Source organism: Pogona vitticeps, chromosome 14 (assembly GCF_051106095.1).
Source record: "Pogona vitticeps strain Pit_001003342236 chromosome 14, PviZW2.1, whole genome shotgun sequence".
NCBI classification, from domain to species: domain Eukaryota; kingdom Metazoa; phylum Chordata; class Lepidosauria; order Squamata; family Agamidae; genus Pogona; species Pogona vitticeps.
The window spans coordinates 4,805,158-4,817,610 of NC_135796.1; the positions used below are offsets into that span (position 1 = coordinate 4,805,158).

The following is a 12,453-nucleotide window of genomic DNA, read 5'->3' on the forward strand; positions in this document are numbered from 1 at the left end:
GAGAACAGTGTTCAGGTTCAAGGCAGTGATGATGGACGTGCCAACAGAAGCGACAATGGGAATGATGTCAAACGTGACTCAACACAAGAGGCCCAGGGCCGAAAAGGGCTCAGCTTATCCTGTGACTGGACTCTGCTATCTACCTGGTTTGGATAATAAAGGCTAATTGTAATATGTGGTCACAATTATAATAAACTTATTGAATTAATATTTATCATTTAGATCCCATTCATTCAATAGATTTTCACTAGTTTATCACTGATAATAGCCATCAGATTTCACCCTGAGAGTTTAAGTAATATTTTATTGCTTAAAAATAATAGAGCCAAATTCTGTGGTTTGCCATAACTTAAATTAGGCCTAAATCTCGTTGCTCTTCCCAGTTAGATCCAACCCATGGAATAAATTGGGTTAATTAAGAATGGCAGAAGTGTTGAGCTCATTGTATGGCAGGGCCCTTTCACTTTCTTGGTTAAAACATTTAAGGCTTAATCCAGATGAAGAGTCTCACCTTGAGTGGATCCATTGAATCAACTGATGAAATGTGAATAAAGAGTTAGGTAATTTCAGCTAATTCAGTTGGTCACTTTACAGGAGAAACTACCAATTGGATTCAGGTCTGAATTATTAATGGCTGCATTTAATCAAATGAATTGATGTGACTTTATATTTGCCTTATTAAATAACAAGTATTTCAGTTTTTGACAAAATCTCAGATCCATATGAAATATTCAGTTTTTTCTTTCTTTCTACCACCTTTAACATTGGCCTTGATGTGCAAATTGAAGCAATTGGCTTTAGTCAGAAGAATTTCTCTTCCACTGTACAAACTAGTGAGACAGGTTTATTGTCATTAAATAAGTATATATCTTTCTATTTTAAAATTGAACTTTTAGAACTGCTGGATAGAATGCTGTGTGGCATAGAAGACTTCAATTATAGGAAACCGAGGAGGAAAATAATGACTTGGGAGAATACAAAATAAATTAAGCCATTGTGGAGGGGGGGAAAAAGAATAATTATTGCATATAAAGGTAACAAAAAGGTTGTTGCTGTCTGTTCTTTCGGTAGTGTTTTATTGCTTTACTATGGGCAATAATTATCACTTAATATAAATTAGATGTTGGAAAGATGTAGTGGTTATGTATATTAGTGTGCTCATCCTTTGTTAGGGCTGCCTTATAGAAATGTTGCTGTTAACAAATTAATGATATTTAAAGCTACTGTATGATGTTATATATTTTTACTGCAAGTCATGAGGATACCAGCCAAATTTTATCTAAATAAAATAACCTTAGCTTTACTGTTGAGGTTTATTAATTTTTTTTATTTGATCAGTTTTTATTTTATATTTTGTTTGTGAATTTTACTGTTGTATCCCAACTAGTTTTGAGTCATGGTTGATTTGTAGGGGTTTTCATTGTGCTGTCAGTTGACTGAATCAATAAAGTTGGGATTTTAATGTTATTTAATTCTAATATTAAATGAAAATGTGATTTTGTTTGGCTCATGGCTTGTTGAAATAACAGCCGCAAATGTGGAAGTCAGATCCATGCAAAATTTGGCATCCTTTTGCATTTCTGTCTCTTTTCACAATTTATTGATTACATTTGTGTCCTGGCTTGTGAAAAGGAAAACAGGAATACATATTTCGTAAACATATATTAATCACCTATGAGGGCTGAAGTAGATAACATGGTTTCATAGTGTCATAGAATTGGAAGGGGCCTATAAGGCCAATGAGTTCAACATCCTGTTCAGTGTTAAGAATCCAAATTTAAGCATGGTGGATTTTTTTGACCATTTAAATACATTTTAAAAATGATTTTTATTTCAATTGTAATTTAAATCAATTTGATTTTTAAAAATCATTAATTTTTATACACTCTGAATCAAAGCAGATCTAACAGATGGTGGTTCATTGTCTCTTGAATGCCTCCTGCACTGGAGTGCTCATCACCTCCTGGGGTAATTGGTTCCACTATCATACTACTCCAACTGATAGGATTTTTTTCTTGATGTTCAGCCAAAATCTGGCTTCCTATAACTTGAGCTCATTGTTGTGTGAATGACTGAGAACAAATCCTGCCATATTTAGGACATTTTGAGAACAGGTGCCCCCTACTCACTCTGCCTTCTAACTCCTGATTTTCTTGCCTTATTTTGGGCTTAGGTAACGGTAAAGGTTGCCCTTGACATTTTTAGTCCAGTCGTGTCCGACTCTAGGGCACGGTGCTCATCTCTGTTTCCAAGCCATAGAGCGAGCGCTTTGTCCGAAGACAGTTTCTGTGGTCACGTGGCCAGCGCGACTAGACACAGAACACTGTTACCTTCCCACCGAGGTGGTACCTGTTTATCTACTCGCATTTACATGCTTTCGAACGGCTAGGTTGGCGGGAGCTGGGACAAGCGACGGGAGCTCACTCCGTTGCGTGGATTCAATCTTACAACTGCTGGTCTTCTGACCCTGCAGCACAGAGGCTTCTGCGGTTTAACCCACAGCGCCACCCACTTCCCCTTGGGTTTATCCTGCCTGATTTTGTAGTTGGTTGTTGAAAATTAAAGATAGGCTTAATTTGCAGGCCTGATTACTGTGCTCCATATCTGTGTAGAGGCAAAAGATAAATAAATAGGCATTTGATGACCCATAAAGCCTGATCCTCAATATCATAGTTCACTGGTGAGTAGAACTTGCACACTGTGGAATTAGCAAAGACCTACGGCCTGCTGGAGTGTGTGGAGGGCCATGGGTTGTAATTTACAAGTAGAGACAAAAAATATTCTATGGAAGCATTGATTGTCCAGCTTAAACCCTGTTGGCTATTTCTCAAAATCAGTTCACAAAGAACCCCAATTTGGTTCCACTCAATGGTTACCTTTTAGCGGCACCTGCTCATAGACTTTTTAGTCTACGGGATGGTGCTCACGGAGATCATCTTCCTCTGGATCCCAACCGAGAGGTTCTTCTGTTGTCCACCACGTTTCCATCTACCATCAACAATGCGTGTTACAAGCGCAATATTGCAAATAATTAGCTTGTATGAAAAAAATAAATCCTGTATATTCATGGCTCCTTGGATTCTGATAATTCTTGCTACAGCATCTGATCTCAGCTTGATTAAAACCTTAATCTCTGGCTTCCATTAGTTTGGGTACGATCGGACCGTAAGGAAGCTGATCACAATGGAAAGGGTCGCTTTGCTGAGAAGTGAGCGTGCCATCGGTCTAGGAGCTGCTCCAGTCTGGCCTCCCAAATTAGTAGCCCTGGTGGTCCAAAAAGGTCCATCTTGGGCACAGATAGGGGTCAGGCTGGAGCACTATGACCACAGCACGAGCAGTCCAACATGTGACCTATATCCCCGTGTGATCACACCCTTAGATTCTAGTCCTGCTAGGGCCTTCTCAGTCTGATGCTTTGGTTTTTGCTCCACACAACTTTTTAGAATCTTCTTGTCTACCTTGTTTAATAATTGTATGTCCCCTTGCCTCTAGCTCAGCTTTCTGGATGCTCTACTGTGGTTCCTTTTATTTGACCTGGTGCTCCTGTGACACTAACAGTTTGACCCAAGACAGTATGAACCCACACCCGTTACTACTGGCGTGGAAGCAGGACTCTAAGCTTGGCTTGGTCTTCTTTGGAAAGAGAGAGGAGGAGAGACTTAAGACATTTCTAAAATGTTTGAATTTATTTGGAAATACACCAGCCGGAGTAATACAGCATAGCACACCTACAGAAAGCAATTTTACCGCTCACCAGAGTAGCTGACACCCTGGATGCTTCCCAAAACTAAGATTTATCACTTTCTCCGTCCGTCTCAAAACTGTACCTTCCACCTCGCACAAATCACATCTTTAGCTGAGAGGAAGAGAATAGCTTTCACTTTTCAAAACAACCAAAGCAGATCTCACCTTCTGTCAAAACCACTCTCTCCGTTCAATTAATCTTTGCGGCTATTTCTTTGCCACTGTGGGGAATTTCTCTAACAAGAGATGGTTGAGACCTACTTGACTTCAGGCTATTAAAGACCTTTAAGCAGGGCCGGCTCTACCATTAGAGGCCGGTGATTTGACAGCAGATTTGGGGCATTATGGAAGGATAGTAGATTTGTTATTTATTGTATTGCTGTACCTTCACAGAAATGGCGACGGGCTTGTGAGATATTCCACCTCCTGTGCCAAAATAACTTGATTGGTGTTGTGTTCTATGACCTTGACTTCGGGGGAAGCACTTTGACGTAGGTATATAAGGGCATGGGGAAGGGAAGCATCATTTGTTCATCTGCCTCAGATGGCACAACGTTTTGGGTCTACCCTTGTTCTCCATTGACTTCTAATCAAACCTGAAATTGTGATTCAGATTTGCTCCAGGCTGAATGTACAGCAACGTCTCTCGTGCCTGAATATGCTTCAGAAGGTAATTTTGGAACAGAAATGTGCAGAAACAGGTGTGAGCATGAAAAAGGGCAGGACTTCTCTTTATTTGCATGTACATGTGTGTTTATGCACTATGTATTCTTGCGTGTGAGAGAGAACTAGTTCAAAGGTTATTTTAAAAATCTAACGTTTGGTATAATCCCACTCTTTCATGGAGTAGCTCTGTCACTAATGGCCAGGAGGCACAAATCAAGCGAGACACACCGCTTCTACTTAAAAAATTTCTCCATACTCCCTGACCCCTTTGGATTTCAGCCCATGTTGTTTTTAAAGCCCCTGAATTCATGTTGTAGAGCAGTGGTTCCCCAACCTTGGGCCTCCAGATGTTCTTAGACTTCAGCTCCCAGAAATCCTGGCCAGCAGAGCTGGTGGTGAAGGCTTCTGGGAGTTGTAGTCCAAGAACATCTGGTGGTCCAAGGTTGGGAACCACTGTTGTAGAGGAATTTATCAGTTAAGTTCTGGATTTCTGTCTTCCTTGTAACCCAGCGCACACCCCAAAAAGCTGTTCCCTTAACATAGTCTCAGGTCAGTTTCCACCAAGTTGAAGCAGAACATCCAGAGAAATAAATTTTCTCTCTCTCCTTTGTAAACTCTCGAGGGTGCATTCTTCATGAAAGTCTTTAGCTACAGCAGATGCAGACGGCATCAAAAAGGAAAAACAAGGCTCCGTGATTGGAAGGTTCTGTCTTGTTCAGCTGTTGTAATGCTTCTTGTTCTGGGGCTATGTTGAGATCCTATTTTGTGATCCAGTCTCTGTCTGTCTCTCTTTGCTGCAGGGGGAGCCACCTCTGTGGCTTGTGAGCTGGTCCCACCTCCCATCTCCCCAAGGGCAGAATTGTTCTCCTTTAACAGCAATACTCAATAAATGCAATAAATTATTAATAAATTATACTCTAGATCTGAACATACGTACTGTACATATCAGTGCATAGCAGCAGCAGCAGCAGCAGCAGCAATAATAATAATAATAATAATAATAATAATGGAGGCAGAAATCCATTCGCTCAACCTGACACAGAAGGCCAAATGAATAATAGATGCAGCAGAGAGAAAAAGACAAGGAACAATTTAATATGGAGTCTGTATGTTTAGTTCCACTGAACTCATAGTAATAATAATAATAAAAAATAAAACCGACAGATAGTACTTTTAAGACTATCAGATTTCTTTTAGTGTGAGCTTTCAGGAAAGCTCATAGGAAAATAAATCTCTTAATCCGAAAGATGTAGCAACACTTTGTCTTCTGTTTTGGTTATGTACTTGCTGATACAGATTGACACAACTCTTTGAAAATGATGAACCCACTAAGAACCTTTCTGAAACTGAAACCATGTCAGTCTTCTTTAAACTGAGTTTCTCAGAATCACTCTGGATTGTAAAACCTCATGCCTATTCTGTCAGTAAATCCCTGCGTAGTTTCGTCGTATATTTCCTCATGAACACGTGTTTGTATATGTTTTTCCACTGAGTAGTTTGTTTTTGTGCATTTTTCACAGAGACACAATTTGAGTTGTGCATTTTCTTTAACCCCCCTCTCAATGCATCACAAGTCCTAGAAATAAGTGGATTTGTATTCTGTTGCTTGCTTTGATGGCAAAATATGAATTTAGTGAACTTCTACGACTGTTTTGGATTGGAATGTCAGAAAAGCCAGTGTTTTTCCCTGCATAGAGGTAGAATCAGCAGCAATAGTGTTTTTTTTTCTGAGGACAAAGGTGATTGGGTCTTGTATTTTTGGATGGGAAGTTTGCACAAACAGAAGGAAAATTCTGAGCCTGCAGTGGGAATATATTTGAGGAGTTTGTGGGTGATGGGAGAGTGTACAGGAGAAGATATTTTTAAGATTGAGTAGACAGACTTCGGGTTTATAGGGTCTACCTTGTTTTTCATGAAAATGTCCATCAAGCAGTACCAAATGGAAAAGAGTCGCTTAAGAAGGCGAGCACAGGGAGTCTCTTAAGCACATGTTAAACCCAGCTGTTTCCTTCCAGTAGCAGAATTTGAGGTGTCACACAGATCCAGTAGCAGAATTTGAGGTGTCACACAGATCTACCCCCTCCAGGATTCAGGTGGGAAAGAAAACTTTTGGCCTTCCAGATGTTCTTGAGTTCCAGCTCCCATAATCCTTTAACTCTGGCTACGTAGGACAAGGCTGATGGCAACAGAAACCCAATGGCTCTGGATTTCCAAATTCCTTCATCCTTGGACCAGAAGAAGAGAGAAAGATTTATCCTCCAGAAATTCCTGGATTGGACCTCCAGCATTCTCCACTGTTGACTGAGAGAAGTAAAACACAGCATCTGGGACTGGATCCTCCAGATTAGTGGTCCCCACCATTGGGCATCCATAAGTTCTTGGACTACAACTCCCAGAAGCCTTCATCACCACCTCTGCTGGCCTGGATTTCTGGGAGTTGAAGTCCAAGAACATCTGGAGGCCCAAGGTTGGGGAACCACTGAGCCTTTTTCAGGCTGAAGAACCTCGAACAAACACCACTAGAGATCCTGTTTCTCACCCAAGAGCTGTCCTTCATAAAGAAACAAGTTACTCTAGAAGCATATCTTACAAAAGTTATATTTTTTGGAGGGTAGAATAACCCACCCAATAGCCCAAGAAATTACAAGAATGGAGGTCACCGTCCCATTTTTGTTCCGACCAAGTTGAATATTCCATGTTGGGCTCTTACATTCGTGCCACCCCGCTCGTCGTTGCTTGGTGACAAAAGAATGTGAATTTTCCATCCAAGCTTCTCTTTTTAAAAAATCTGTTTCTCTTTGTATAAAAAGCTGCCCCTCTTTAAGAACTTCTTCAGAAAATTTGAAGAAATATTTTAAAAATCTGCTTCTCTGCTGGAGCTTTCTGTACTGAACCTTTTAATGGAAAGTGTCCGAGATGTTCTCACTGTGGACTAGACTTTATTTGGGAGTACCAATAACATTACTGTGTTACTTCAGGAGAACTAAGGTTCTGTCTACGGGGACGATCCCTTAGCCAACAGCGCTCTCTGAGCAAAAGAAGGGGTTTTTGGCTGGATTGAAAGGACGAGAAAAGCTGCAGGGCCCGAAGAAGGATGGTGGGTCTCCCGTTTGCCATGCTCACATGAAACAAACCTGATACAAAACAGTGGTTGTTGTGGGTTTTTCGGGCTCTTTGGCCATGTTCTGAAGGTTGAGAGGTTCTGAAGGTTGAGGGTCAAAGAGCCCGAAAAACCCACAACAACTATTAGATCCCGGCCGTGAAAGCTTTCGCGAATACACGTACAAAATAATAATAATAATAATAATAATAATAATAATAATAATAATAATAATAATAATAATAATAATAATAATAATAATAATAATAATAATAATAATAATAATAATAATTTAACACTCCCAAAATGGCAATAAATTAAATATTGATTGTGACTGCAGCACACTGATTCCCATTCATACAAAATGCAGAATCTTGAAGACGCTATTCAATAAATAACCCAAAAACACAGAACAACGCAGGCGCCGCTTGAGGAAACGAAAGGAGTCTTATTAGCTGCCGTGGAATAATATGGCTGTGGACAGTTTCTCTAAGTAGATCCATTTGGCCACGATCCACCAAGGCAGTGAAGTGCGAAGGGGGATGTAAAATTGGGAGGTTTGTCCCGAAATCCTCCTCTCCGAGTAAGAGACTCGAACCTCCTGCTTCCATTGGTGCAAAGCTCTTTTCTTCTGCCTTGGTCCAGAGTTTGTGGGGCTGATGGCTCATGACAAAAATGTGCCTCTCCGAAGCCCATCATCCTGCTTCCTGGCCTGCTGAAGCCTTAGCCGGACATTCTTATAAGCTGACAACTCACCGGGAGATGCAGGGAGGAGGGAGAGATATATTTTACACTAGAGTAGGTGCACACCGCCCCTTCTTCAAGCCCTCTTCTCAAATTTATATACAACAGCTCTTGACGGATCTTAGCTACTCCTAGCTACTTTAGGGTAAGGCTGGGATATAGAAATGTACCACAGGCTTTGGGGGGGGGGGGAATGACAATCCTCTGCATCACTATGCGGTTTGATCCATCAAGTCCTGTACTGGCAGGGAGATTTTATGAGTAGCAGGCAGTAAATAAATAAATAAATAAATAAATAAATAGATCAGTCGATCGATTGATCGATCAACCGATCGATCAACCGATCAATTGATCAACCGATCGATCGATCAATCAATCAATCAATCAATAACTTCCCCTATCTCTGTGCCAGAAGAGATGAAATGTAGTTAGACCTAATGGGAGTTAGACCTAATGGCGACATCAGTCACCCAGCCCAGTGGATCTCGAGAGTGGGGTTTTGGGGTGTAGAAATGAACCCCCTTTCTGCCCCACTGCAAATTTCTCTTTTAAAATCACCTGCTTTGGAGATTGTTTTCAACCTTGAAGGAAAAAGTAATGAAGGAAAAGGTTAACTCACCGTCCCCCCCCAATTCCAACCCTCCCCCCATCTAAGGCAGGGCCATCAAAGTGAAACTATCAAGAGGCCTGAAGCTTCTAGCTCCCATTTTTTGCTACCTTTGGCACCTCATTCCATCACATCTCTAGCCTGGCCTCCAAGAACTAGTTGAGGGCCCACTTGGTTTTGATGACAAGAAAGGCAAAATAAGTCATGCATCTGCTCTGTCCACACTGAATGCAGAAGATGGGACCTAGTTTTTCCCCCAAATAAGGAGTGCCCCCCTTAATTTCAAACACTAGTTCTATTTTTTCCCCCAAAAAGGCTATTCCATAACTTTGAAATATCTTGAGGGAAGAGAATTTGCCTTGAAATAGATAAATTCACCTGTTCTTTTTTATACTCAAAATGGACGGTGGGTGGGTTTGTTCCTGGAAGGGAACTGATCATTGCAAAGCGAAATTCCCCCATTTAGACCATTGTTCTGCGATCGCACTTGCGATCGCAAAAAGATCGTCGTCAAGCAGATTTGTCATAATGCGGGGCAATCGTTAAGCGAGGCACCACTGTATAGGCAACACTATGGCCTCCAGGAAAGACTGAGGGGATGAAGGGAAAGCCGGAGGCATGGCGGAATTTGAATCAAAGCTCCAAGGGGATCCAGACCAACTCCTCTCCCATAGCCTGCCTTGCTCATTAGGGAGCATCCAGAATCATTCACATGGGGCTGGCCCTACCATTAGGCAGAGCGAGGGGGTTGCCCGGGGCAAGCGTTTGTTGTCATGAATAGGCCACAGATAGCAAGGTACATATCTATGTATTTTTCCTGACCGGAAGGGGAAGAGGCCTTTGTGACATTTCCAGCTTTAGGTGCCAAAATAACTTGGTGGGCTTAGATATAATAGGAGGCACCGTATCTTTCTGCTTCGACATGAGAAGGAAAATGTCCTCCGTCAGCCCAGCCTGTTGAGGTTGGGCTGTGCATGGTGGAGATTGGACAGCGGTCCCTACACGGGACAGTTTAATGATGCTGACGTGACGAGGATGATGGGCTCAGAGGTTTCCGGTTTTGAGAACTGGATCCTGGTTGTTTGCTTGCTCTCTTGTTCATACGGTGGAAGCATGCTGAGAGGATCTGGCTTTGTATTTTCTAGTCTACATTGAACAAGATTGATGGCACAGTCCCCTCCCCAAGAGGGGAAAAACATTAAACTTGTAATCTTCCCTTTGAGACGTGTCCTGCTCTGTAGGGTTGTTGTGACATTGTTCGCCTCTGGTTAACAAGGAATGGGTTTTTGCCCCTCGCAAAAAGACATCCCATTGTTAGGGCAGAGCAGAGGGGGACTAAGAGGGCATCCAAGCACGTTCTCCGCTAACGCCGCATGCTGTCGTAGCTGCCCGCCGACGCCGAGCTCCTGCTGCCGCTCTGCCAGCTGTTCCTCGCCCCTGAGCTGCGGCTGGGGCTTCGGCTGCTGCTGTCGCTGCTCCAGCTTCTGCTGCGGCTGGTCCGGCTGCTGGAGTAGCTGCGACTCCGGCCGGGCGAGTGGCTGTAGCAGCTGTACCACGAGGAGTAAGTGCTCATACTGCTGGAGGAGGAGGAGGAAGGGCTTGGTCTGTAGTAGGGGATGGGGCGTTTTCGGGCGCTGCAAAGGGAAAAGCAGGAGGAGGAGGTGAAAAAGGTGAGTTAGTTCTGCATTTGTAGAATTTATTTTATAGGTAGGGCTCGGAGCCGTACTTTCCAGCACACCCTCCCTTCTAGCACAAGGCCAGAGTTCCCTAGTGAGGGTGCAACCGGACGGTGATACAGTATAGGAAAACCTTTGACCAGAAAGGGTCACTCCACTGTGAGTGATCTCCCTTAAAGCAACTCTTGCACGGAGACAGGAATTGCTCCAGCCCAGCTCCAGATCGGAGGTCCAGACTGGGCCTGGAACGGAGTTGGTCTGCTTTGTGATTTCCATAATGTCGTCTGATCAACCGAAGACAGCTCAAACTGGACGATGCTACAAGTGGTCTAAAAACACAAGCTGTCGTCCTCCGTTCGATTGCAGCCTAACTTATTCCTTCCTTCACGTTGAAACAAGTTGTAAGAACACTGCCATGTTTTGCCTCCCAGAGAATTAAACCATGCTTTAAAAAAAAACCTTATATCTTACCTTGTTATGCGCCGTGCCTCCAGGTGACTGGGAGAATCTCTCCGGCGCTTCCGTAGAGGGGAGTAAGACTGTTTGCGACGCTGTCGCCCGTGATGCCCGTGTGACTCCTTTCTGCCGGAGCTATACTTGTGATCCTCCTCTTCACGGTCCCTGAGAAACAGATAATACCTGAAAGGGTCCATGGGACTTAGCCTTGATGAAGGAAGCTATGTAATGTTTGGCCACATCCCATTGATTTCTGTCTCCGTGCTCTTTGCAATCAATATGGATATTCTCGGGAGGCCTAATAGCTCCTCCTTATTGGGCAAGGATGGCTAGGCAGGTGGGGCAATAATATTGAGATTCTGATATGAAAATGTATCAAATATTAATGCTGTATAGTTCAATGTAAAATGGCTGATTTTACCTGAGTCACTGTACTGATTGTATTCAGGAATGGGTATCATGATAATTGGATCATGGTCAGATTCCAAAAGATCTCCTGTATGGAGAATTAGTGCAGGGAAACCACCCCAGAGGGAGACCCCAGCTGCAATACAAGGAGATCTGCAAGCGGGATCTGAAGGCCTTAGGAATGGACCTCCACAGATGGGAAACATTGACCTCTGAACGATCAACCTGGAGGCAGGCAGTGCATCACGGCCTCTCCCAATTTGAAGAGACCCTTGTCCAGCAGGCTGAGGCAAAGAGGCCGTCCCGGAAGCAGCAAAACAAGGGAGCTGGACAGGGGACAGATTGGATTTGTCTTCAGTGTGGAAGGGATTGTCACTCTTGAATGGCCTCCTCAGCTGTTCCAAGACCTCCATACAGAGCACATTACCATTGTCTCTCGAGACTGAAGGATGCCTACTACTATCAAGGATTAAGACTTACCGTATTTGCCGGCGTACAAGATGACTGGGCAGATAAGACGACCCCCCCCCAACATTTCCACTCAAAATATAGAGTGGACGGCTCTGCTGCGGCGGCGGTGGCTGTCCGGGACTCTGCCCAGGCCCGCCCTGGAAGTTCATGGCCGGCGATGAGGAGGGCAAGGAGGGGGAAGCGGCTGGGCAGGCGGCAGCAGCGGAGGGGGAGGAGGGGAAGTGGCTCTTCGGCGGCGGGCGGGCGAGCTGGCTCAGCGGCGTGGGGCAGTGGGCAGCCCGGCGGCGGGCTCTGGCTGCTCAGGCATGGCAGGCTCTGCTTCCTTCCCTCCATCCATACTGCCCGCCTGCCTGCCCGCCTTCCTTCCTCCCCTGTCGGTGCGGCCCCGAAAACACCTATGAAAACATCAACGGTGGTGGCGACAGCAGCTCCTTCCTGGCCCAACTGAAGTGCACCCGCCGTATAAGATGACCCCCCCACTTGGAGGCATGTTTTTTTGGGCCAAAAAAGTCATCTTATACGCCGGCAAATACGGTAATGTTGTACCCAGCTGTGTAACAGAAAATGAAGTAATGTATTTT

The 12,453-nt window shown here is 43.8% G+C and overlaps 1 protein-coding gene across 3 annotated transcripts in view; it reads right to left on the reverse strand.

Moving 5' to 3' along the window:
• Positions 1 to 12,453, reverse strand: part of SRRM4 (serine/arginine repetitive matrix 4) — a 149,177-nt gene that overhangs the window by 1,788 nt on the left and 134,936 nt on the right. For 2 of the 3 annotated variants that reach the window (XM_078381624.1, XM_078381623.1), the window contains exons 12-13: positions 11,009 to 11,158; positions 8,812 to 10,495 (exon numbers count right to left, since the gene is read on the reverse strand). In XM_078381624.1, the coding sequence (XP_078237750.1) occupies positions 10,225 to 10,495; positions 11,009 to 11,158 (421 nt within the window). In that variant the 3' untranslated portion in view covers positions 8,812 to 10,224. Of the gene's footprint in view, positions 1 to 8,811; positions 10,496 to 11,008; positions 11,159 to 12,453 lie in introns of those variants that run through there. The other variant, XR_013539172.1, reaches the window with a different exon arrangement.